General features: G+C 34.5%; 3 protein-coding genes across 3 annotated transcripts in view; 2 read left to right on the top strand and 1 right to left on the bottom strand.

The window, feature by feature from the left end:
- The window catches only part of LOC133192059 (11-beta-hydroxysteroid dehydrogenase type 2-like), a 201,664-nt gene extending 201,080 nt beyond the window's left edge, over window positions 1-584 (top strand). Inside the window, exon 6 of the mRNA XM_061327900.1 lies at window positions 347-584. Coding sequence (XP_061183884.1) covers window positions 347-579 — 233 coding nt within the window. The 3' untranslated portion in view covers window positions 580-584. The remainder of the gene's footprint in view (window positions 1-346) is intronic.
- A 13,542-nt stretch (window positions 585-14,126) lies between these two features.
- LOC133192056 (pre-mRNA-splicing factor CWC22 homolog) lies at window positions 14,127-15,486 on the top strand. Its single transcript, XM_061327895.1, has one exon. The coding sequence runs from the start codon at window positions 14,224-14,226 to the stop codon at window positions 15,484-15,486; it is 1,263 nt and encodes a 420-aa protein (XP_061183879.1). The 5' UTR covers window positions 14,127-14,223.
- Window positions 15,487-19,577: 4,091 nt separating this feature from the next.
- LOC133192346 (uncharacterized) lies at window positions 19,578-23,100 on the bottom strand. The gene is made up of 2 exons (XM_061328362.1): window positions 22,951-23,100; window positions 19,578-20,841 (listed from the first exon to the last, which is right to left on the bottom strand). The coding sequence occupies exons 1-2, from the start codon at window positions 23,098-23,100 to the stop codon at window positions 19,630-19,632; spliced, it is 1,362 nt and encodes a 453-aa protein (XP_061184346.1). The 3' UTR covers window positions 19,578-19,629.
- Window positions 23,101-26,767: the final 3,667 nt, after the last annotated feature.

The following is a 26,767-nucleotide window of genomic DNA, read 5'->3' on the forward strand; positions in this document are numbered from 1 at the left end:
AAGCAATCAAAAAAATCCAGAACAAATAACAATTAACAGATAAATTGCCTTTTCGCTTTAGAGATTTTATGTATTGTTGTAAAATAGCTAAATTGTTGTGTTGAATCTGATAACACCGTTTTGATGCAACAAAATCATTTTTGCTTTTAAAAAAAAGAAAAGACAAAATGGAGAGGCTGAAGAAAAAAATGTATGCGGTATTTCAAAAAAATGCATATGTTTTATAAAGGGCTTATGTACACTTACTAGTTTCTTATGAATTTGGAGAAGAGCTTATGTCGGTTTTCTTCTCTGCAATATGAGTTAATGTATAGCATTTGTTATTGAACTTTTTTATTCTTTTTAGATCGAGAAAGATTTCTTAGTGCTGATTTTTCGGATATATGTAAAAGTGTTGAAGATGCATTGCTGTCCCCCAAACCGCAGTCCCATTACTACAGTGGATTTCTTGCCAAGTCTCTCCCATTTATATATCTCTATCTGCCAATCTGGTTGAGTGATCCATTAATGAATGTTCTCGTGAATTGGTTTGAATTTAAACCAAAAATGTCAAATCAAAGACAGGGAGATAATACCTAACAAGATATCCCAAAGACTGAAAAAAATCTGTTGTTCAAATTGCCACACAGTACTAGAATTGTGTATGTTATTATACATTACTTCTGTGCGAAGTTTTAGTAGAATCATTAAGTTTTGCGCCAAGGATTTTCCTCTTTTTTTAAAAATGTTTTCCTCCTAAGCATGGCATTATGAACCTGTATATATTTTAAAGGTGGATTCTGCCTGGAATATAGTTTGAATCAGGCAGGATTTGGCATATTCCGGGCGTACTTGAGGCGGAGACAAACTTTTGAAAAGTTAGCCTGAGTAGAAGAGGCTTCTTACAGGCGTCATTGCTATTTTCCTGTCGTCCATTTGCAAGTTCAGATTTTCCGGCGCAAAATGGCAGGAAAATTGAAACAAAAAGAAACTGGGAGGATAAGCCGAGCCATATGCCTACATAACGATGGACAAAAAATCAGTAAATTCATTTTTTAAAAAAATTCACTTTTTGTTGAATAATGCTTATTACCATTTGCATACAAAAATGGCATCACGCTCAATTTTCACAAAAAACTGACATAAATTGGATGATATAACTGCATTTTTTAAATAGAGTGGGTCATCGTACCATTTTTTGAGAACGATTAATGAAAGGCAATGGAAAGATGTTGCTTTTTTACACTTGCAAAAATTTGGTACGAAGACCCACTCTACATAAAAAATTAAGTTAACTTACTTAAATTTTCACCTTGGTCTTGAAAAATTCTAAGTCCAAATGCGCTTGCTAAATATAAAGAACTGTATGCTATTTAAATGGGTATGTATGTGTGACTCCGTGGTATAGTGGTTAGCGAGGAGCTCTCTAAAGGGACGTTTATTGAGGAAAGTGTTCGAGTCATGATTTTTTTTATTTTTTTGGGGAGGGGGTTAATTTTGTTTTACTCTATAAAAAGTGTCTATAGGAATAACATATTTTTCACTGGAAACAATATATATATATATATATATATATATATATATATATATATATATATATATATATATATATATATATATATATATATATATATATAGTAATGAACTCATTTACAGTAAATTATTTAAAATGCCGGAAAAATTATAATAGATATTTGAATACTTTTATTCCCGTTTTTATTTATTTTTTCTACAAGCGCTTCTAGATCACCACTATCATTATATACAATGTTAACATTTTTATAATATCTCCACAATAAGTGTTAACACTCAATATGCAGATTAATTAATAGAAGTCCCTACCCATGTTAGACACTTGTGACAGTAAATGAAAGTCAACTGTTTAGCTTGTTTAGAATATAAATATCATTTTGAGAACTACTGTAAACATTAAAATGCTTAAGTAAATTCAAACAATTGAGAGATTTTTTCCAATAAATGTTCTTGCATAGCTGAAAAATGAGCATGGGCACATGGTTCGTCTTCTTCCCCCAGATTCTTTCGCCTGGAACTGCCAGGAGGAGGAAAAGCCCCAGATTGGTCACTTTAATCATCAATTAAGGGTCATTTCAGATGGATGGTTAAGTTTGAATTTCATCAGGAAAAAGGGAGTTTAGTGTTAGTGAAAAATGAAATACAGATCAATTAATGTTAAAGCTTTTACACAGTTATGTATTCTGGATGACATATTATCTGCATGTAGGTGTGATAATTAATATCATGTACCTAACTCGGTAAATTTGAATGTACAGTGATTTTTATTGACTCTTTAGATATTCTGAGCTTCCTTGAACACATTCTGTGAATATGACAAAGATGCACTCAAACTGTAAAGTACTGATTAAATGAACTGTATTAAGTAATTTGTCTGTTTCGGTCTCATGATTGAAGTGATTTAAGTACTTTTTATCTAAAAAAAAGTTTATCGAAATCTTCTAGTGTCCGACCTGATGCAAAAAAATGAAACAGCTTAATATTCTTTTTTTTTTTTTTAATTTTAGATGTTAATGACTTGTCATTATTATGTTTGCTGACAGTTCAAAACTTAAGGCTAAATTTTCAGCCTCAATTTAATTTAATCAGTATTTTATTATGTAAAGTCAAATCACATTATTGGATTGGACATCAAGCATAGCTTATTTAAGTGTTCTCCATGAAGGTCAAGGATACAAATGTTACAAATTGATAATAATGGTGTGTAATGGTTAACAATTAATGATGAAATTGATCGTAATAAATTATAGTAATTTCTTACATAAATCAAAAAAGGAAGAAATGAAAAAGATAAATTATACACAAGAGTTATTACCTAGCATATATTCTCATTATACAATATATTGAAAAAGAAAAAAGTGTGCAGCAAATTACAAAACTGAAAAAGTAAATTAAAAAGTACGAGACCAAAATGCATGGAAAGATAAAAAAAAAATTAATAAATAAAATTGGAACAAACAACAAAACTGAATAGGTAAATAAAGAAAGTGCAAAAGACAAATATGCAAGGAAAATACATTTATCTACATTGAAATGCTGAGATTTGAAGTAGGTATAAATATCAAAATATTAAGAAAATTTAATAAAGCTTAAAATAAAATATCAAAATCTCTTTGAAGACTTCGTATACAGTTGGACTGCTTCAAAAATTGAATAGTTAGTTTTATTTGGTAATTGCCTATCACCAAACAGCAAAGTATGCAAAATGTGATCAAGAGAGAGGGTAAATACGTTTCCAATTCTATTATACTCTGAAGACTTTCAAAAAGTTCTCTGATTATTATAGGCAGGACATCCTAATAAAAAATGATCATAGTTATCCTCGCTTTGATATCCGAACTTAGTACAAGATGCTATTTAAGTACTAATTAAACAGGTGAGTATTTGAATTACTAGTCTACGATTCATTTCTTAGCTGACAGTGTATAATGTTTTCCTTGCGATTACCATAATTAAAGATTAATTAAAAATTAATTGACATTCTTTATTCTATCAACAGTAGGTCTCTTAAGGATATTCTTAAAACTTGAATAGGAATCAATACATTTTATTTCTTATTGTAAATTGTTCCATAACTGAATAGTAGAAGGCAGAAAACACTTACATGTGTCCGAGGATAAAATCTTCATAAAATTCTTTTAAATATAAGCAGAACTTATTATTTGGAAATCAATGAATTATTCTTGTTTTATTCTTTATTTTTTTTTTCTATAAGGGAAATTTCGATTCTGTTTTCATTGCCGGAAAAGTACCTTATGATAAATGTCAGAGATGAAAACTTTAAAATGTCAGAAATGAAAAACACAAAATGTAGGAAATGAAATGAACAATATTTTTAAAAATTCCGGAAATAAAAGCCTATGCTAGGCTTTTTCCAAAAGGGGGGTGGGGGTGGTCTTTAAACCCAAGCTCGTTTTTCCGGGAAAAAAATATTAATGCGGGAGGAAAGTCTACAACATCGGTACTTTTTAAACTATTTGACATGTATCAGGATAATTTTGCTACATTGTATACCCCACCCACCAAAAATACAAGAAGACCATTTATAATCTTTTCTTTTTTTGGGGGGGGGGGGGGGTTATTGCTTAAAATGTTCAACTCGATTGACTTTGGTCTGATTTTGCCAATTAATGCACATCTTCCTTAACCTGTGTTATCCCCGGGTTAATATTAAGTAGAATGATATAATCGTCAGTCTTAAACTGGATAAGAAACGATGGTTATAAAAACACAGGGGATATGCGACTTCAAGTTTCGTCAAGTGAGACAATAGGTCTACCCCCAATGCACAGACATGTTGTTTTAACAACAACACGGTATAGGCTAGTACACCGTAACACAAGTCCCTGTCACTGTGACCCTCCAATTATTTTATAGTTAGCTACAATATGAATCGTAAGAATTATGCATAATTACTATTGATAATATAACGAGATATCTTTCGAAAGATATGAAAATTCTTTTTGGGAAGTGGAAGTCTAACGTTGTTAGGGAAGAGACTGTAATGAAATGATCATTGTTGGACTTACGAACACTGTATACTGAACAATGTGCCAGTGAAGGTATATGTATTATATATATATATATATATATATATATATATATATATATATATATATATATATATATATATATATATATATATATATATATATATATGTACTTTTTTTTTTATTATTTTGCAATGATAATATTGATATCACTTAAACTATAAAACACACAAGTCGTACATGATTTTCCCATAAGGTAACTCGATCAACAGATCTTTTGCATTTTTATATTTTTTGTTTTAATTGTGCACTACCTTGGAGGTATGTACTAAGATAAGAAGCTAAGTGCTAACATCAAAATTTGAATAAATTTTTGATAGATAATTTGAGGTTTTGTACTGAAATATTTGATAGCATTAAAAATATAATTAATTGAAATTGACTAACGAAATTCAGCAACTAGCGAGATATCGCAAGACTTGATCCTGTTAGTATAAATACAATGTACATGTACGTCCCTGGAACTCCATTTTGCTGGGAGAGACACTATTATAACAACTATACCTTAAATAATATGAAAAGATTAATTAAGCAAATTAATTTCGAATCAGTAAAGGAGAAAAATCTGCATATTAAACCGAAGGCGGACCTTTTATTTTACAGGCAGGCTGGACCTTATATGTTATCGTATTAGGTCCCCCCGGGCCTTTAAACGAGGCGGACTAAATATTATGCGACACCGGGCCGGTGTAACCGTGATTTCTGTCGCTAGTGCTCAGGGTCGCTTTTAATAGAATATAGAGGGAAAAGAGCGACTCAAATCACTGGTCTCTGCGCATGCCTGGGGATTTAAGTCGCTTCAAATCAAAGCGGTGCTCTACTGGTTTTAAATCCACGGTAATAATATCTGCATTCTTAGCTTCTTGTGTTTTATTTATTTATTTTAATCCTATAAGTATGCAAAACAAGTATATTTTAGGAATGACTCTAATTCTTGGCCAAATTATTCGAGTATAACCTGGTTTGGGTCAGTTTACGCTTTATAATCCGCGAAGCGGATTATAAAACAGCATAAACTGACCCAAACCAGGTTATACTCGAATAATTTGGCCAAGAATTAGAGTCATTCCTTATATAATTTTAAAATCATGAAATAACTATGGGTGTAAAATTTCGTTGCTTTTTATTAGTTCAAATTTGCCGCTCAATAATACAACCTTAGTAACGGAAGTAACGGAAGTGATGGGAAGCAAGGGGAGGTAAAAACTGATACATAGGCCTAGCAGCCTTTTTACATGTGGTAAGAGCGAATTATCGTTTGAAGTTAAAGGTACGTTTATTAAATCTGGAATTTTCCATGAATCTCGAGGACTGGAAATGAGAGGATTGTATGGATACAGATAATTCAGCTGGTTGTCAGGGGGTGTGTCCCCATACCAAACCAGGTTATACAGAAATAATTTGTGTTCCTTTTTGGATATTAACCAATCAGAGGCAAGAATACAAACAAAATTAAATTATTTATTGTTATTTAAACTTAATATCGAATTTTCTTTGTATAGGATTATTAAATGATGTTTTAGATTTCTAAAATCTAATTATTTTCTGAAAGGAAATAAACGACTTCAAATTTAATTAAAAAGTTTGTAAATTAAACATATTTAAAAAAAAAAAAGAAGAAGAAAAAGAAGAATCAAAATAATTATTTTGAATAAGTTATGAGCATCGGTGATTTGAGTCGCTCTTCAAAATGGCGATTTCAGAATTGATCAAGACTGACATATTTATCGTCTGTAAAACCATTAAAAAGTACAATTTGATGCCGGTTGCATTTGAAATAGATAATCTAAGTGTAGTTTAAGAATTCTAAATAAAAATATTAGGGAAAATAATTATATTGAATTACTTCTGAGCATCGGTGATTTGAGTCGCTCTTCAAAATGGCGATTTCAGAATTTATAAAGACTGACATATTTATCGTCTGTAAAACCATTAAAAAGTACAATTTGATGCCGGTTGCATTTGAAATAGGTAATCTAAATGTAGTTTAAGAATTCTAAATAAAAATATTAGGGAAAATAATTATTTTGAATAAGTTATGAGCATCGGTGATTTGAGTCGCTCTTCAAAATGGCGATTTCAGAATTTATCAAGACTGACATATTTATCGTCTGTAAAACCATTAAAAAATGAAAATTCATGCCGGTTTCATTTGAAATAGGTAATCTAAATGTAGTTTAAGAATTCTACATGAAAATATTAGGGAAAATAATTATTTTGAATTAGTTATGAGCATCAGTGATTTGAGTCGCTCTTCAAAATGGCGATTTCAGAATTTATAAAGACTGACATATTTATCGTCTGTAAAACCATTAAAAAGTACAATTTGATGCCGGTTGCATTTGAAATAAGTAATCTAAATGTAGTTTAAGAATTCTAAATAAAAATATTAGGGAAAATAATTATTTTGAATTACTTATGAGCATCGGTGATTTGAGTCGCTCTTCAAAATGGCGATTTCAGAATTTATCAAGACTGACATATTTATCGTCTGTAAAACCATTAAAAAATGAAAATTCATGCCGGTTTCATTTGAAATAAGTAATCTAAATGTAGTTTAAGAATTCTACATGAAAATATTAGGGAAAATAATTATTTTGAATTAGTTATGAGCATCAGTGATTTGAGTCCCTCTTCAAAATGGCGATTTCAGAATTTATAAAGACTGACATATTTATCGTCTGTAAAACCATTAAAAAGTACAATTTGATGCCGGTTGCATTTGAAATAAGTAATCTAAATGTAGTTTAAGAATTCTAAATAAAAATATTAGGGAAAATAATTATTTTGAATTACTTATGAGCATCGGTGATTTGAGTCGCTCTTCAAAATGGCGATTTCAGAATTGATCAAGACTGATATATTTATCGTCTGTAAAACCATTAAAAAATGCAATTTGATGCCGGTTTCATTTGAAATAAGTAATTTGAGTGTAGTTTATTATTCTACATGAAAATTGGGAATTTTGAAACGAAAACCGGGTTTTTGCTAATTATTCGAAAAGTACTCATTTATTTGTCACGAAACTTACAGATGTAAAATGGGTAGTAAACCTGGTTTACATATTTTAATGTTTTGTACTTAATATTGATGAAATAAATGCAGTTTTGTGCGTTGTATCGATGAAAATTAACTTAAAATACCAACAAATTATGTACATTTTATGTTTTTTTTTTTTTTTAATTTTTTTTTTTATGTTTAAACAATATTTATTCAAAATAATGAATCGATTGGGTAACAGGCAATGCCTATAAATACCCTCTCTATACAAGAATCAAAGTTACAAAATACAATGGACTGAATATATATATATTACAATGCGGGTAAACACACACAGACACACCTACAGAAACACACACAGACACACACACGCAAGCACACACTGACACGCACAGATCCAGATGAATTAAGCATAACACATAGTATTAATGAAGTATACTAAAATATATATATATCATAAGGAAATGTATTTAAAAACGTTTTGTTGACCTAATATATTCTTGCACATAATTTGTAATGTTGATGTTCGTTTGATACGATAACTTCGAACACCCATATAAAAGAGTCTTTAGTTCATACGGTATACCTAGCTCTTGTAAATTTTTTCTTAGTTCATTTCTTTGTATACTGTAAACTGGACAATTCATAAAATAGTGCTCATTATCCTCATTATGGTAATCACACCTAGGACAAGATGAATCAGCTATTATATAATGATTTTTTAAGTGTGCATTGAGGTTACTAGCTTTTCTGCGTAATTGACAGTGAAGTATATTCTCTTTTCTGTTACCATGGTTATAATATTTGCAATTGCTAAATGGTCGTTTAGTTTTTATTTTTGACTTAAACATTGATAAAGAAGGTGACATTTTTACATCAGAGCTAAGATTATTCCACAGTTTTATAGTTGAAGGAATAAAACTATTATAGTAGGATTCCGTTCTACATAATGGTAGAGAAAGATTACTTCTGTCTGATCTCAAACTATAAGAATGTTGCACTGGTTGGAAGGGCTGTAATAATTCGCATAGATAATATGGGGCAATACCATTGACAATTTTATAAAATAATATAAGTTTATGATTTATTCTTCTCTGATGTAATGGCTCCCAACCTAGTTCGTCGTATAGATTAGATCTTGAAGAATTTACTCTTAGACCAGTAATAATTCTTGCAGCTTCTACTTGAACCTTTTCTAACAATTCTGTATTTTCCTGAGAGCAGTTATCCCATACCACATCTGCGTATTCTAAGACAGGTCTAATGAAAGCAAAATATATCTTTATTAGGGAATTTCTATCAAGTGTGTGCTTTAGTAATCTCAAAATATTTAATCTGTTACAAGCTTTTTCGTAAATAGCAGATATATGTTTATTCCAACTACCATCGGACTGAAGGTGAAGCCCTAAATGTATATGACTACTGGATGGTTCAATAATGTCCCCATGTTCTCCAAAATGAATGTCTGGAAAAAGTCGCTGCTTTCTTGTAAAGTTAACATTAATTGTTTTATCAGCGTTAAAATCTACAGCCCAAGAATTTGACCATTTCTTTATTTTTTCGAGATCGGCTGTAAGAGATAATGTAGGAGTCATAATATCAGCGTCTACTATAGCAAACAAAGATGTATCATCCGCAAATAAACGGATACCATTATGTATGCCTTCGGTTATATCATTAATGTATAATAAGAATAAAAATGGGCCTAGCACAGATCCCTGGGGTACTCCTGCATCAACAGTTTTGAATGTTGATGAGAAACCTTCAATATTTACTTTTTGTTGCCTGTCAGTAAGGTACTCTTTAATCCAGCCCAAAATATTATTTTGGAAGCCTATTTTTTCAAGTTTAAAGACAAGTCCTTTGTGCCAAACCCTATCAAAGGCTTTTGAAATATCACAGAATATAAATCTTAGGTCCCGGCCTTTATCGAGATTTGACATAATTTTATCATATATTTCAACTAGTTGATTTACTGTGGAGTCACCAGGCTGAAATCCCGATTGGTTTTTTGATAATAATTCGTAGTCTTTTATATAATTAAACATATACTTGAAAAGTATTTTTTCCATAACTTTGCAAACAGAACTAGTAAGAGAAATAGGCCTATAATTGTTAGTATTTTCAGGGCTTCCTTTATTTTTAAAGATCGGAGAAACATGTGCTTGTTTCCATATATAAGGCAGACATTTCTTACTGAGAGACATGTTGAAGAGTCTTGTTAGTGGTTTATAAATGGAGAATCGTATTTCTTTTAGGACTTTTGGAGATAATCCGTCTGGCCCTGGTGGTTTAGTGGTATCTAGGATTTCTAGTTGATCAAGAACATCCTGTTCAGTAATTTCAAAATCATCAAAGCAATTAATTGGCGTACCGGGTCCGTGTTCAGGAAGATCTGGCTCAGTGTTGATATGTGAGATGTTTACAAAATAAGTATTAAACTCTTCAGCTTTATCAATCAGATGTAAAATGGGTAGTAAACCTGGTTTACATATTTTAATATTTTGTACTTAATATTGATGAAATAAATGCAGTTTTGTGCGTTGTATCGATGAAAATTAACTTAAAATACCAACAAATTATGTACATTTTATAAAAATTTACCGATTGTTGAAAATAAATGCATTTTTTGAATACCCGGGACCGACCAAAACCGAACACGTTTACCCGGGACAAACCTCACATTTCCAAATTATAGTTTCTGTTTTTAAATAATCATAACTCCCACTTAATACCCGTGAATCAAGCCAACTTCGCAGATTTTATCAAATTTACTGGTAATATCTTTATCATCAATCTTTAATTAAAAATTAAATATAATCATTCATAATCACTGAATACCAAGCTAGCTGTACGGTCTTTATCTTGTTAATTCATTAAGACAATCAACAATACCATATTAAGTATTTGTATTTGAAAAAAAAATCATGATTTTTGTGTATTTTTAAGTTTTTCCATTTGTATACTTATTTTGTTTGTGCATAGGTTTCTGTTGTAATAAACTCTACATTCTTTTCTCTGCACTCGGTCATCTGACGTCAGTATTTCGGAATATTCCAAGTTTGTCCCGAGCAAATGTGTCCGGTTTTGACCTATCCCGGGTATTAAAAAAATGGCGATTATTTTAACTATCGATATTTATATTCGCAAAGGTCGTAAAATTTAAGTTCTTAAAGTTAATAAACAATGATAAGACACAAAGGAATCCCATTTTCTGCGTGCAACTTGCTTTAAATCAATAAAATGAATGGGTGTGTCGATTTACCCAAAAGGACCCAAAAGAACCCAAAAGTACCAAGAAGGAACCAAAAAGGACTCAAAAGGAACCCAAAAGGACACAAAATGAAATATTATGTTAAACTGAAAATTAGTAATTTGAATGAAATGATGAATATTACATTATAAATTTACATAAAAGTTGGCAAAAACATAAATTTATACTGTTGCAACTTTTCTTTGGGAAATAACATAACGCCTTATATATCACATCAAACACTAAATCTGGTTAGATATGCTTTGTTTTTATTTGAGCTGAAAAAAATAAAGTGTTATTATATTTCCCCTTCTATTTTTCCATATCTTACTATATGATATATAATGACGCAATAAGTTTTATTTTATGACTTGTTCTAGGCATATGGTATGGGGGGGGGGGGGGTGGGGACGGGGACACCCCCTCCAACCCCCACCCTTAACACACACTTTTCCCCCAAACTACTGTTTTATTTTCAATAAAGTATGAAAGTGTTCATTGAATATATCCAGATATTCCCTTTATTTCATGTCCTTTTGGGTTGCATATAACTTCCTTTTAGGTCCTTTTGGGTTCCTTTTGGGTTCTTTTGGGTCCTTTTGGGTAAATCGACGCACCGAAATGAATAAACCGGGTTTACTATCCATTTTAGTCACCTGGAAAATGTCAATCGTTAATAATCACTGAAAAACATGATATTTGGAGTTAAAACTCTCAGCGAAGACAGGTTTTGTTCAATTAAATTACATCTGTAAGTTTTGTGAAGAAGAATTAAGTATTATATGAGTAATTGGCAAAAACCCGGTTTTCAACTCCGAAATTCCCGGCCCGGCCCGAGTTTGGGTGTATGTTTGTTCGCCCTCAAACTTGTTCGCCCTTGACACCGTTCGCCCTAATTTCCGTTCGCCCAGAGTTCGATCGCCCTTAAACTTGTTCGCACAAGGTCCAATCGCCTTATTTATACTGCAGAAAGTTGAATGTGAACCAATGGATTTTTTAAATAAATTATATGTACATTGGTAAATAAATTCGTCGTAGTGACCTTGAACCCATATCAATTGAATGTGTTTGGATAGAAATAAGTGAACCTACCTGTAACCTTTTTCTTTGCTGCGTATATCGTCCACCCAACAGCGAAAAATCCTTCTGGGACAAATTTTTGTGGTCAATTGAAAAAGTATCAGATATCTCCAGCAAATTTATAATTGTAGGAGATTTAAATGTTGATTTTCTGGACAATTCTCGGATACTTCCTATTAAAGATATCATGCTGAATCATAACCTGACAAACACAATCCACGAAGCAACACGAATTACCAACACTTCGAACACACTTATTGACCCAGTTTTGATCAGCCCAGACCTTGTAGCACTCCACTCAGGCGTGATAGACACAGACAATACACTAACCGATCACAAAGCGACATACGTCTTCTTAAAATCAAGTATCATTAAAAGTCAATCTTATGTAAGGAAAATATGGGATTATAAAAATGCTAATATGGAAAAACTTAATACTTTAATCGAAACTACTGACTGGAAAAATCTTATCTGTAATGCTGAATCAATTGACGAAGCTACCGAAAAGTTTACAACCAAATATATAGATCTCGTAAGGGAATGTGTACCTGAAAAATCAGTTATTATAAGACCTAAAGACAAACCTTGGTTTGACTCATTATTAAGGAAAACCCATCGAGAAAAAAATAGATTAAGACGAAAAGCACAAAAAAGTAATAAACAGCTCGATTGGGATAATTTTAAGCGTATCAGAAACAAGTTTAACAACATGAGAAAACATGCTACTGAAAATTATCAAAATACTCTCGAGTTACAACTCGTTGATTCCAGTAAAAACAATCCTAAACTTTATTGGAAACTTCTTAAAGATACTTTTAAAACTAAATCAACTACAGATATTCCTCCTTTACAATACACATCTGCATCTGGTGATGTCAATTTTGCTTTTTCTGATGTAGATAAGATAACAGTACTTAACAATTATTTTGCTTCAGTTACCCGTGTTGATGATGATAAGTCTGATTTACCTAAAGAAATTACTAAGTGTGATAGTGTTTTTGACAATATTTCTATTTGTGAACAAGAAGTGTTTGATATTTTATCTATATTACCTGTTAACAAAGCCATTGGAGAAGACTGTATTAGTCATAAAATGTTAAAATCAACAAAACTTACTGTTGTCAAACCTCTATGTTTACTGTTTAATCGCTCATTGAAAGACTGTGTTTTTCCTCAAAAATGGAAATTAGCTAATGTTATTCCTCTCTTTAAAAAAGACGATCCAGCTGTTTTGTCAAACTATAGACCTATTTCATTGTTAAGTTGTGTTGGTAAAGTCATGGAACGTATTGTATTTAAACACTTGTATAACTACTTTCATTGTAATAATATTTTTTTACAAATACCAAGCTGGTTTCTTGCCTGGTCATTCTACGGTTTATCAATTGTTAGAAACATACGATAATATTGTTAGAAATATTGATGATGGTAAATCCAGTTGTATGATTTTTTGTGACTTATCTAAGGCCTTTGACCGTGTCTGGCACAAAGGGCTCTTGTTTAAGCTAAACATGTATGGCATAGAGAGTAATATGTACTTTTGGTTAAAAAGTTATTTAGAAAATAGAACACAAAGAGTTATTTACAAAAATTTGGTATCCCCTTCCGCTTCCTTATATGCCGGCGTTCCACAAGGCTCTGTATTAGGTCCATTATTATTTTTAATTTATGTAAAAGATGTATCTGACAAGATGTCAAGCTTTTGTAGATTATTCGCTGATGATAACAGTTTGCAGTACGCATCTAAATGTGTTAAATCTATAGAAAGTAATCTGAATAATGATCTTTTATCTCTTGAAGAGTGGTCAAACAAATGGTTACTAAAATTTAATCCATCCAAAACTAAGGTTGTATTTTTTAGCACAAGAAAAAACATAGAACCTCCCAAACTCCTATTCCAAGATAGCCAATTAGAATATGTTCAAATTCATAAACATTTAGGCGTAACTTTTTCATATAACTTAAGTTGGTCAACTCACATTGAAATCTTACTGTCTAATGCATACAAAAAAATTGGTCTATTAGAAAAACTTAAATTTAAAATAAATCGAAAGACTCTTTCACTCATGTATACTTCATTTATCCGCCCTCAGCTCGAATATGCTTCAGTTGTATGGGGTGGTTGTTAATATATCCCCACTGAGAACTATCTGAACCTCATACGCACTTCTTTATTAAGTACTGGGTTGAAATCAGAATTATATTTCAAATATTTCCGTGAGATATAATAATGCATTGACCTTCAATTCAACACTAAAATAACAGCTCTTTAAAGTATGACTACCCATAAATAGATAAAAACTACTCAGGTATGAAAACCTACTGCGCATGCCTCAGGTAAACCCCATCTGCTCGATAGATATAATCGATGACTTTCAATTCAGCTCGCCAAGTGAGTACACGTGTTTTCGTGTTCGAATGGCCAATGCCCAACTTCGTTCGCCGGGTCCTGGACAGGCAACGCCGGCACGTCATGAAAGTAATGAAGAACAGGAAAGCTCACCCGCAGAGGCGGAGGAGAGTGATAACAATAAGGTAGATGAGTCGGAGGACTCTCAAGTAGAACATGTCTCTGTAGCGGACAAAACAGAGGATGATTATCGGCGGCAGTGGTCGTCGGAGCAAATTCGAAATGCAAAAAGTAAGTCTGGCGACGTTTCTAATAGAACACAGTCGAGCTCAAAAAAACGTAAAAAGAGCAGGTCCTCAAATGAATCAAGTTCCAGCTCCTCTAGTTCTAGTTCCTCAAGCTCGTCAAGCTCTAGTTCCGAGTCTGATTCAGATTCTGATTTGTTTTTGTGTTCCGCTGATAGCACAAAATCTAAACCAAAAATTTCTAAAAAGATACTTAATTTTGTTACTAAGTACGCAACTAAAGGAATCAATAAAAAGAACAGACAAAATGTTGCAAAGATTTGTCCTATACCTAATTCAAAGAAGCTTCAGGGTTTGTCTTTGGACAGATTTTTCAAGAAAATTTATTTCAAGGGGAAAAAATGGAATGGCAAATTAGAGAAAAATAAAATCAATACACAGATGAGAATTCTAGATGCTTTAGGGCCACTTTCCGTTTTATGGAGCGAGGCAGAACGAATAGGCAAAACGGGCAAGGGTATGGACCCTTCTGATGTGATTCAGTTTGTCCAAAGAGCAATTATGTTTGTAGGAAATTCTCATTTCCTTTACAATACTGATAGGCGTAAAGCAGTTTTAGCTAAAACAATGCCTGAGTCAGTAGATGTACTTTCCGATAAGAGGTACAAAAAATCACTGGGAAAGTGTAAAAATGATTTATTTGGAAAACACTTTCTCAAACAATTAGCTAAAGATAACAAAGATAACAGAGAATTAAAACAGCTTTTGTCTAATGGTAATGAGAAAAAAGTTTGGTCTCAGACAAGACAATTTTCTGATAGAAACCGCCAGTTTTTTCTTCAGAGACCCTCATCAAGCCTCCAGTATGGGGGTCGCAGACAGACAGACAGGAGGCAGTTCACTCAGAATCAGAGATACGCACAGTACCCACAGTACAGGGGTCAGGGAGCGAATCAGAAATTTTCAGCGCCTCCCAAGAAACCAAACACTCAATGAATCAGGTGAGTCACACACAGATAGAGTTATCAGAGATCGATCGGAATCTATCAAAATTTCTGTTCCCGAATGCTGTAGTTATCCCTCAGTCAGTGCCTGTAGGGGGGCGTGTGAAATATTTCATTCAGAACTGGAAAGTAATTACACGGGATCCTTGGATCCTACAGTCGATCGAAGGAATAAAACTTCCTCTATTATCAAATCCTTATCAGAAGCAAATGCCTGTTCCATCCAAATTCAAAACAGCGGAACAGTTATTGATAGATTCCGAAATCGAAAAATTAGTGTCAAAACATGCGGTACGGGAGACAACTCCCACACGCGATTCATTTTACAGCAACGTATTCTTGGTACCCAAGAAAGGGGGCGAGTTAAGACCTGTAATAAATCTAAGAAATCTGAACAGTTTTCTCCCTTACGAACACTTCAAAATGGAGGGGGTACAGTTGCTGAGAGATCTCATGGAGGAGGGAGATTGGTTAGTAAAACTAGATCTAAAGGATGCGTATTTGACGATAAACGTGGCAGAGGAATTCCGAAAATTTCTGAAATTTTTTTGGAAAAACAAAATAATGGAGTTTACCTCCCTTCCATTCGGGATTGCAATAGCACCGCGAGTGTTTACAAAGATAATGAAAATTCCAATAGCAATTTTACGTCGTTTGGGCATACGTCTGGTGATTTACCTAGACGATATTCTGATTATGAACCAATCTCTCTCAGGCATTCAATCAGATCTATCAACAGCTGTTTACCTCTTAGAAAACCTAGGGTTTTTAGTCAATCAGAAAAAATCTGTTCTAGTCCCTTCGCATGTAACAGAATTTCTGGGATTCACAGTAAACTCGGAAACAATGGCCCTCTCTCTCCCAAAAGAAAAGGTACTAAAGATAAAACAGAACTGCTTAGATCTTGTGAGTCGTCAGTCTGTCTCAGCTCGAGATCTAGCCCAATTAATAGGGCGTCTAACGGCTACAAATCAAGCGGTTCTACCCTCTCCTCTCCATTACAGAAGTCTACAGTTACTAAAAACAAGAGCCTTACATACGGGAGGGAGTTACGACCATTATGTACAATTAGACGAGGATTCGAAACAGGAACTAATATGGTGGTCGACAAAACTAAGTGTATGGAATGGGAGAGCTTTAGTCCGCCCCCAGCCAAACATCATCGTCAAATCAGATGCAAGTCTGTTAGGATGGGGTGCAATTTGTCAGAATGCAAAAACGGGTGGTCTTTGGTTACAGAACGAAAGGGGACAGCACATAAACGTGTTAGAGCTCAAAGCAGCGTTTTTAGCAATTCAATGTTTTCAGTCAAAAATCATAAAAAAGCACGTACTACTGCAATCGGACAACAAAGTGGCGATAGCTTATATAAACAATATGGGGGGAACAAAATCAAAGAAGTTGATAGAACTTGCAAGTCAGATTTGGCAATGGTGTTTGGAAAGGGACATAACTCTAACAGGGGAATATTTACCCGGGGACTTGAATTTAGAGGCAGATTGGGAGAGTCGTCATTTCAAGGACACGAGTTCCTGGAAATTAGATCCACAGATATTCAGTCATCTAATGAAGATAATGGGCCCTTGTTCAGTAGATCTTTTTGCAGACAGGACAAATGCCCAGCTGAACAATTATTTCAGCTGGAGGGTAGACCCTCATGCACAGGCATCAGATGCGATGCTACAGACATGGAGGGACATTCTAGGTTACGCTTTTCCCCCGTTTTGCATGATAATGCCTTGTCTAGCGAAAGTGAGGGAGGAGAGGTGCCAAGTTGTGATCGTAACACCGACATGGCAAACGCAACCTTGGTATCCTCTCCTCCTTCAGATGTCGATAGACTTTCCAGTACTGATACCCATGGGCTCGAGAACCTTAACGTCTCCCCAGGGGGAAGTTCACCCTTTGATCGCCAACAGCACATTACAACTAGCAGGGTGGAAGGTATCAGGAGATATTACACTTCAGAAGGTTTTTCAGACCAAGTTAAAGAACTACTCTTACACGCATGGAGACCAGGTACAAAATCTGCTTACGACAGTGCCTGGTCGAAATGGAATAGCTGGTGTTTGGAACGATCAATTGATCCCTTTTCAGCCCCTTTGGCCTCTGTTCTAGATTTTTTAGCTTGGATGTTTTATCAGGGCTATGAATACCGAACAATTAATGTTCATAGGTCGGCAATTTCTTCAGTGTTACCGCAGTTAAATGGAGTTTCTGTCGGACAGGTCCCTGTTGTGAAACAACTTTTTAAGGGAATATTAATAAAAGACCCTCCACAACCTAAATACGTTTTTTTCCTGGGATATTAATGTTGTCCTTAAACATTTGTCTGATTTGCCTTGTGATAACGACCTTTCGATTTTACAACTGAGCAAAAAAATTACCATTTTACTCGCTCTAGGAGCTCCTAAAAGGGTTTCGGAAATTGCTAGATTCGATCGCCGATTTATGGAAAGAAAAGGTGATAGTATTGTTTTTCATTTACCAGGTCTATCAAAATCTCAGATGAACAATGCATGTAGATCTGTTCAGTATGATAAAATTGATAATGAAAGACTCTGCGTGGTACATTGTTGCTCTGTTTACGAGAAACGAACTGAATCATTTAGATCGCAGCTCAAAACTGAACCCGATCCGTTGCTCCGCGCAACCAAAAAACCCCATAATGGGGTTTCTGCACAAACGATTAGCAACTGGATAAAGTCTGTTATGTTAGATGCAGGCATCGATACATCAAAATTTCAGCCGCATTCGTGCAGAATGGTCTCTTCAAGTAGAGCGCATAATACCGGAATACCTTTAGAGGAAATTCTGTCAAAAGCAGATTGGTCAAATGCTCGAACATTTAGAACTTTTTATTTACGTAATACTTCGTCTGATATGTCTTATACACGTAATGTTTTGAATTTGGTGAGTTTTATTTTCGGCTTTAAACATGCATTATTATATCTCACGGAAATATTTGAAATATAATTGAAGATTTTATGAGGGCGCGAAGCGCCCGAAATGAAATATAAATTATATGATAATATTGAAGTGAGATATAATAATGCATTTCCCTCCCACCCTTACCCGTTTATTGGGTCAGTGGGAGATGTTTATTCATTTTTTCTATTACTTAATACCTGATAGCATTACCTAATATTTGAATTATTTTTATCGTATATGTTGTAGGAGGATAATCCTGTACCATAAAACGCCACGACACCACGATGCCTTCCGGATATTGCCTGTATGGTGGTTTTTTAAGTGTACTAAAAATGATGGACATAATTGCTTTACAATTCCGATCTTCATGTTTAAGAATTCGATGATTACTGTGTTAAATAGAATTACCTTTGTTGTGTATTTTTTATAAATTCTGTCAACATAACATTTGAAGTTTTCTTTGCTTTGTTTTGGCTCGCATATTGAAAGTCATCGATTATATCTATCGAGCAGATGGGGTTTACCTGAGGCATGCGCAGTAGGTTTTCATACCTGAGTAGTTTTTATCTATTTATGGGTAGTCATACTTTAAAGAGCTGTTATTTTAGTGTTGAATTGAAGGTCAATGCATTATTATATCTCACTTCAATATTATCATATAATTTATATTTCATTTCGGGCGCTTCGCGCCCTCATAAAATCTTCAATTTAGAAGAACGTACAAGGTTTTCTTTCTTTCTTTTTTTTTTTCCAAATACCCGACAAACACCTGACTAATGCCCGTCAGTAACATTAACAGTATACTGGTTAAAACCTCCTTCTGTTATTCACCATCCACAAATCGGCAAGTGATGATGCTACTCGTTATCAGCAGTTCTCAGTGGGGATCTTAATATATCCCCACTGAGAACTATCTGAACCTCATACGCACTTCTTTATTAAGTACTGGGTTGAAATCAGAATTAGAAAATCTTCCTGGTCAATTTCTCTCTTCGCCTGTACCACATCAAAACTAACTTCTCCCAATACTCACTCCAAAATAATTAATTTATAATGCATGTATTTATTCATTTATTCTGTTCAACAATCAATAACAAGTCAATATTTAAATACAAACAGCTAAATTACATTTAAGACATAATTATACATCCGTATATAATAACTGTGATAACATTTTATGAACATGTAATAACATGCATGTACATCAGTTGAAGGCGGGTGACAATGCAGACATATCCCCGTGTGTTTTATAGAATAGTTCTATATCCCCCCTATTACTTGTGATTTTGGCAATATTACCCGCCACTCTACTAGCATCTGTCAAAGATTTTGATCTACTGTAATAGTGTGCCGAACTTTCTGTTGACCACCCTACATGGTGCATGAGTTCCCCAGGACCTTTAACCGCACCCGAAACAGCCATTGTAATAGCGAAACCTCCCCTAAAACTGTGTGGGGTTTCTCCCTCATATATTCCTAACGTAACTAAATAGCATTTCAATCTTTCATACATTGCTGAATATCCCAACTTTTCATTCAGAACTCTACCTTTCTCAGTAACTGGTCTAAACAAATGACCTAATCTTATATTTATCCCATTATCAGTTGTCCATTTATAATAACGTTCGAGTCCCAAAACAGGACATATTACTTCGTCTTTAGATCTTTTAATAACAAAAGTATTACACTTTCCATCTCCTCGAATTGTTTTCCCGTATGTGTGGTTAAACACGAACCCCGACGAATCGGGCAATGTCTTGACTTCTTGTGACAGGATGTTAGAAATATCACTTGCCCTATCGCCTGCGAAAAATTGCAATTTAAATACTGCTTGATCTCTCACAAGGCAATACTTTTCTCTCAATGATAAATCATGACGAGACAATTCCCTATCAATGTATGTGGATATCTTTTGCAGTTTTCCCAGAAATATTGGTTTTGCTTGCTTTGGTAAAATGCGGGATTTCGCTTGCTCATGTTTACAGGATTTCTCATAACATTGAACTTCTGGAGATAGGCATGGATTTCCCGTGGCTGTCGCTATATCCCATGAACGACCTCTACCGTACATACACAAAATTTCAGAAAGATTTTGAATCAAGCCATGCAGTGTTCCCGCCGCTAATCTTGTAGCACAGCCGCATTTATATACACCATATTTCCCGATGTGTGCACAAGACGTTCCATGAATTTGAGTTTTACCAAACTTATCACTCCATACTAAAAACCTACAAATATCTTTGGGCATAACCGACATAACAGTTGGTGTATGTGGTAAAGCTGAGAGAAAATTTTTAAAGCGAACTTCTAAACTTTTGCGTTTCTTTGCTTGTGTCGACTGCTCTCCATGAGACTTCAAGATATTTAGCCTTTCGTCTAGTATACCAAACAAATCAATGGAATCTCCCGTAGAGCCCTGAAAATAGGAATGTAAATCATACGTTCATTTTTAACCACTAAAATCAATTTTATAGGCTTTCAAATCCCATTTTAGACCAATACCATCATTCATAAAACCACTTTTAGAGGGAAGCTTGAGTATGTTTCTGTCCCCTTTTTCCCCAAGTGTTATTGACGCAACACAAAATGACATTAATACAGGCCACCATACCGGTTTCGGAATCATGATTGGCACTACAACGGTACACTGTTTGAGTCTACGTTCCCTCAATAAACACAATACGGGTAATATCAGGCTAAAAGGAGGAAACACATATGGATTTGTTTCTTTTGTAAGCTCTTGCGCAAATACGTTCACGCCAGCAGACTGAGGGGATGGATATTGTGTGAAATGACGTAACTGTTTTCCATCTGAATCACTCATTGCATTGGCATCAGTTGCCATCAGATCCACAGAATGTGGCCCGAATACGTTCTCCACTAAACTCCATGTCTCAACAGCCAACATGCTATCAACATCAGAAATTTTCCTTGATGGGTAATCCGCCATATTTGATTTTGACTGAATGTAGTGCAATTTTAAATCTATATTCAAAGCACAAACCACCTGAAAAATGTCTTTCATTATCGCTGATAAATGGACATCTTTTGATCCCTGATTTTCCCAAGCACATACAACAGCCATATTATCAACAAACAAATCGACCCTATGATCCTTAACATCTGATTTCAAAGACTGTAATGCCTTAAGAACAGCTGACGCCTCCTTCTGATGAATAGGCCTAACATCCCCTTCCGACCAAAAATCGCCAAAGACATCACCTTTATCCTTTCCCGACAAAATCGCTATCCCATACCGAAATAAAGATGCATCTGTTGAAATGGAGATTTGTAAGTGCCTCTCTGATCTCCACGGAGCACACCCTTGCCAACTATCGACAAAACGCCAGTACATAACTTCCTCATATAAAGCTCCAGTCATCTTAATTTTCCTGGTGTTTCTTAAACCCAGTGAAATAGCTGCATTTATTTCACGAGTATAAAGTTTAGCACCAGGTATGACTAACGACATTGAAACACACTTTCCTGCAAATCGTTGAAGAGTTCTAACATCAACCTCATCATGACCCAAAATTGTCTCTCTTAGTGTAATGAATTTTCCCTTCTTATCCTCCGGTAATAGATATGCTTGTTTTATAGAATCAACATAAAAACCTAAGTATCTCACCAAAGTCGACGGAATTAGTTGACATTTCTTCAATGCCAGCGTGTAACCAAGATTTGTCAGACGAGTTACAACCAAATTAACCATTTCTACAGGACTGTGAACGATGTCACTCTGAAATGCTGTACAACTTCGAACGTCTGAATTAAAAACCATAAACCTATCATCTATATATTGAACTGTATTCAAACCTAAATCTCTGAACATCGACGTAACTTGCATGCCTAGCATTTGATATATGTATGGTGAAACTTTCCAACCAAAGGGCAGTGTAGTATATGTAAATATCCACCCCCCAAACTGAACTCCGAAATATTCTTCAGATTCTTTCGTAAGTTTTATGTGATCATATCCCGATTTCTCATCACAACATATCATGTACGAGTCCTTTTCTACTAATCTATGTACATGTTTTAGAGTATCGAGACTAAACGGCAAATCTCTCGTCCACAGATTTATATATCGTGCATCATGACAAAGTCTAGGTTTGCTAGGTTCAACAGTCAAAGGCATAATGACCCTAGGAAGAGGACACTCGCCTACCCTTCCCCATAATCTAAAGGACCCGTTTTTCAACCTTTCACTTATTTCCTTTCTTATAAAGGAGGTGTGCGATTTGCACGACAATGAATTAGGAAAATACTGTTTCGGTGGACTATCTGAATCAAAAGATCTCCCTTTGTAATTCCCTTTAAATGAGCGCATAAAAGACTGTGCATCAATCCCTGTGTCCACCCAATTCTGTACCGTCTTAGACATATTATCAGATATTTTCCCAGTAATATCTAACCATTCATTTGAACAATTATGAATTTCTCCCGACACAAAAGTATCTGGATTTCGTACAACCAAATCATTAATATCTATTTTATCGTCATACAACTTAAACTGTTCATTTACGTGGAATGCAGGCTTGGGATCACTTTCTTTCAGTGTTATCCACGTAGGATGCTCTCTCTTTTCCAATACACTTTTCTCCGGATCGAATGACTCACATCTTTCCCATTCCGGCGTGGATTTCTTAATTAAGCACTTCAGCAAAATATGCATCTACCTCCATGTATATCCACCTAAACGTGGATTTAAATGATAACATAGATTGAACAACATAATATTTCTACTTCAACACCTCAATGTGGATTAAATCATTAATAAAGCGCTTCAACAAAATACATATGTATCTCTTTAAATTATCCACCATCACCTCAACGTGAATTTAAATTACTATCGCACAATATATAAATAAATATCTACCTCAACGTAGACATACATGCATCCCAAATCAGTAAAATACCCTTACATACCTTACTGCAGAATCAATACTAGGCTAAATAGGGGTGATCTAATTCTGGTGAAAAACACGTCTGGTTGCTCCCTCCACAAATCGGCAAGTGATGATGCTACTCGTTATCAGCAGTTCTCAGTGGGGATCTCTAGCTATCGACTCTGAAAAATTAGAGAAATTGCAACTACACGCAGCACGGATTGTTACTGGCTTGACCTTAATTGCATCTAGAGACTCTTTGTACTTTGAAACAGGCTGGGAACCGCTCATTGATAGACGCAAGATTCAGAGATTGAATACCATGTATAAAATTCATAATAATTTAGTTCCTGATTATCTACGTGAAATTATACCTGAAATGCGATGTAATGCTTCCGCGTATACAACAAGAAACTCTTAAAATTATAATATACCCGTCTGTAGACTGCAAACATACAAATCATCATTTGTACCAACTGTAGTAAACGAGTGGAATTCTTTATCGCTAGACACCAGACTCTCGAGCTCCTTATCTGCTTTTAAAAGTAAAATCACACAAAAAATAACAATAGCCCCGCCTTATTTCAGTTTTGGAAAAAGACGCTACAATATACTGCACACTAGACTTCGACACAATTGTGTGCTAAACATTGATCTTTATAGGTGTAACATAATATCTAGTCCATTATGCTCTTGTGGTAAGGTAGAAAACACACATCATTATTTTTTCTCATGTCCTAATTACACTGAGGCCAGGAAAGATTTCTTTGATAAGTTTTTGAGATTTAATAAAGTTCATATTGTTGACACTCATACTTTACTCTGGGGGGATACCTCACTCAGTATTGCTGAAAATGAATATCTCTTCTCTATTGTTCAATCTTATATTCAGCATTCAGGCAGATTTAATTGATTTTTCTAAAAATGTGTATAGATAATAATTTAGCAGTATATGTTTCTATGTTGTGAGTTAATTTACTTTGTACATGCTGTTGGACACGTCTGATTGAATTTTTTGTGATATAACATGTAGGGAGAGGGCGAATTAAGTTTTTAGAACTTGTGCCCAATCCCATTGTATATATTTATTGCAATAAAATATGTTCAAATCAAATAAATTGCACACGGGAGACACCAGACGTATGCATGTGGCCACACTATAAATACCTGTACTATCAAAGACCCGGCAGACCAACAGAAATTAACGTCTCAGTCCAATTAATTGTTTTTAAAACATAACACAGATTGTATGATCCCCTAAATTACACTGACATTATTAAGTATAATTAAATCAATTAAGCATGTAAAGAGCATAAATATCAAATTTGAATTATTTAATTAAGATTACCGTAAATAAAAAAAAAAAAAAATACTGTAACAACATTTGAAAAAATCACCAAGTTGTAAAATATGGAATAAAAATAATAATAAATGTTAATATTTACTATATACTGTAGATAGATAAATAGATAGATAGATAGATAGATAGATAGTAGGGCGAATGAGATATATGGCGAACGAGATATACATGTAGGGCGAACAAGAATAATGGCGAACGGACCCTGCGCGAACGGACTCATGCAAACAGGTAGATAGGGCGAACGAACCTGATACCCCCGGGTTTTGCTACCCATTTTAGTCACACTCTGCAGCGGATTGCCTAATAAAAGTTGGCTGCCGATCTCGACGATTCAAAATATACCTAATTCCTCGCACGATTCTGTTGTTGCCTTTTTTCAATAAGAGGTTATAACCTATCTAAATATTTAATTTTATTGGTCAAATTGTCCAACTTCTTACGCAAGAGATGAAGATATATACGAAGCCCACATGCCGATCGCGATGTCAATTAAGAAATGACCATACACTTATTTTCGGGATTTTCGAGTAACATCACAGTACCCATTATTGCCGAGTACCCATTATTGCCGATATACGTTTTTAGGTCACCTGAGTCACTCAAGTGACCTATTGTTATCCGTTCTCGTCCGTCGGCGTGCGTCGTGTGTTAACATTTGAACATTTTTAGCTTCTTCTCTGAAACCGCTAAACCAATTTCAACCAAATTTGGCCTATAGCATCTATGGGTGAAGAGGAACAAAAATTTTAAATTTCATGGTCCCTGCCCCCCCCCCCCCCTGGGGCCTGAGGGGTGGGGCTAAAACCACCAAAAATAATGCAATCTTTAAAAATCTTCTTCTTTACTCTAGGACATCAAGCAGTCAAACTGTTGGCATCATTGTAATTAGCATTGAGCCCTCTACCAAAATTGTGAAATTCATGGCCCCAGGGTCAGCGGTTCTGGCCCCAGGGTGGGGCTATATAGATCATATAGTGAAAGTGCATTATTTCTTTGAAAATCTTCTTCACTGCTACTGGGTATTAAATAAAGTAACTAAGTACACAGTTATGAAGAGCAAGAGTGCCTCTTCCCAAATTGTGAATTTCATGGCCCCAGGGGCAGGGGTTCTGGTGTTAGGGTGGGGCTCTATTGATTATATAGTGAAAATGCATTAGTTGTTTGAAAATCTTCTTCTGTGCTCCTGGGTATTTAATAAAGTAACTAAGTACATAGTTATGATGAGCAAGAGTATCTCTTCCAAAATTGTGAAATTCATGGCCCCTGGGTCAGGGGTTCTGGCCCCAGGGTGGGACTATATAGATCATATAGTGAAAGTGCACTATTTACCATTTTTAAATAATTATTGTTAAGAAATATTCAAATGACATTACCTCGACAAAGAAGTGACAATACCATGCAAAACTTCCTAACTTGCAGTTTGAGTACATATAACAGTTGCTAGGTGCAGGTGCGTGTGGGGGTGGTGAGGGGGGCTGTGATTTATTTGATGAATATTAACATAATACCAATACTTCATATTATTGAGAAATATTCAAATGACACTGACCAATTACATCCAGTTACTGCGATCGATGTGGTAGTGCATAGTGGGTCTGCTTCAACCACGAAGCCCCGTCCACCATGTTGAAAGGAGTATCGGAAGCGAAATTATTCAAAAACTGGTTTAAAAGTGTTTGCCAAAGCTTTGCACCTGACGAGGCATGTACTTCTCTTTCTACAATCTGTCACAAGACTGCGTTAACTTGGAAAATAGCGTTTCATTCATTGTCTGGCCTGAGTAACACATGATTCCTCCATGTGTTTATTTTTAAGCATGCGGCCGATGCAACATCGAAAAAAAAAAATATCACCGAAAATTAAGAATAAACTTTACTTACTTAGGTTTACTTAGGTCTGTTTTCCGATTCAGGAACTGGTTGGTTCCTCTTCATCAGACTCTACATCAAATTCTTCTCCACTTCCGGATATTGTTGTTTTGAAGTCATTGTATAATTGCTCTTGATTTATCCAGTATTTGTCTCGTCTATTTTTAAACGAGTTAGTTGTAGGTGCTGTTACTACATTTTCAGGCAAGTTGTTCCATATCTTGG

This window comes from Saccostrea echinata, unplaced genomic scaffold (assembly GCF_033153115.1).
Source record: "Saccostrea echinata isolate AGI-Se365-2 ecotype Australia unplaced genomic scaffold, CSIRO_AGI_Sech_v1 ptg000025l, whole genome shotgun sequence".
NCBI lineage: Eukaryota > Metazoa > Mollusca > Bivalvia > Ostreida > Ostreidae > Saccostrea > Saccostrea echinata.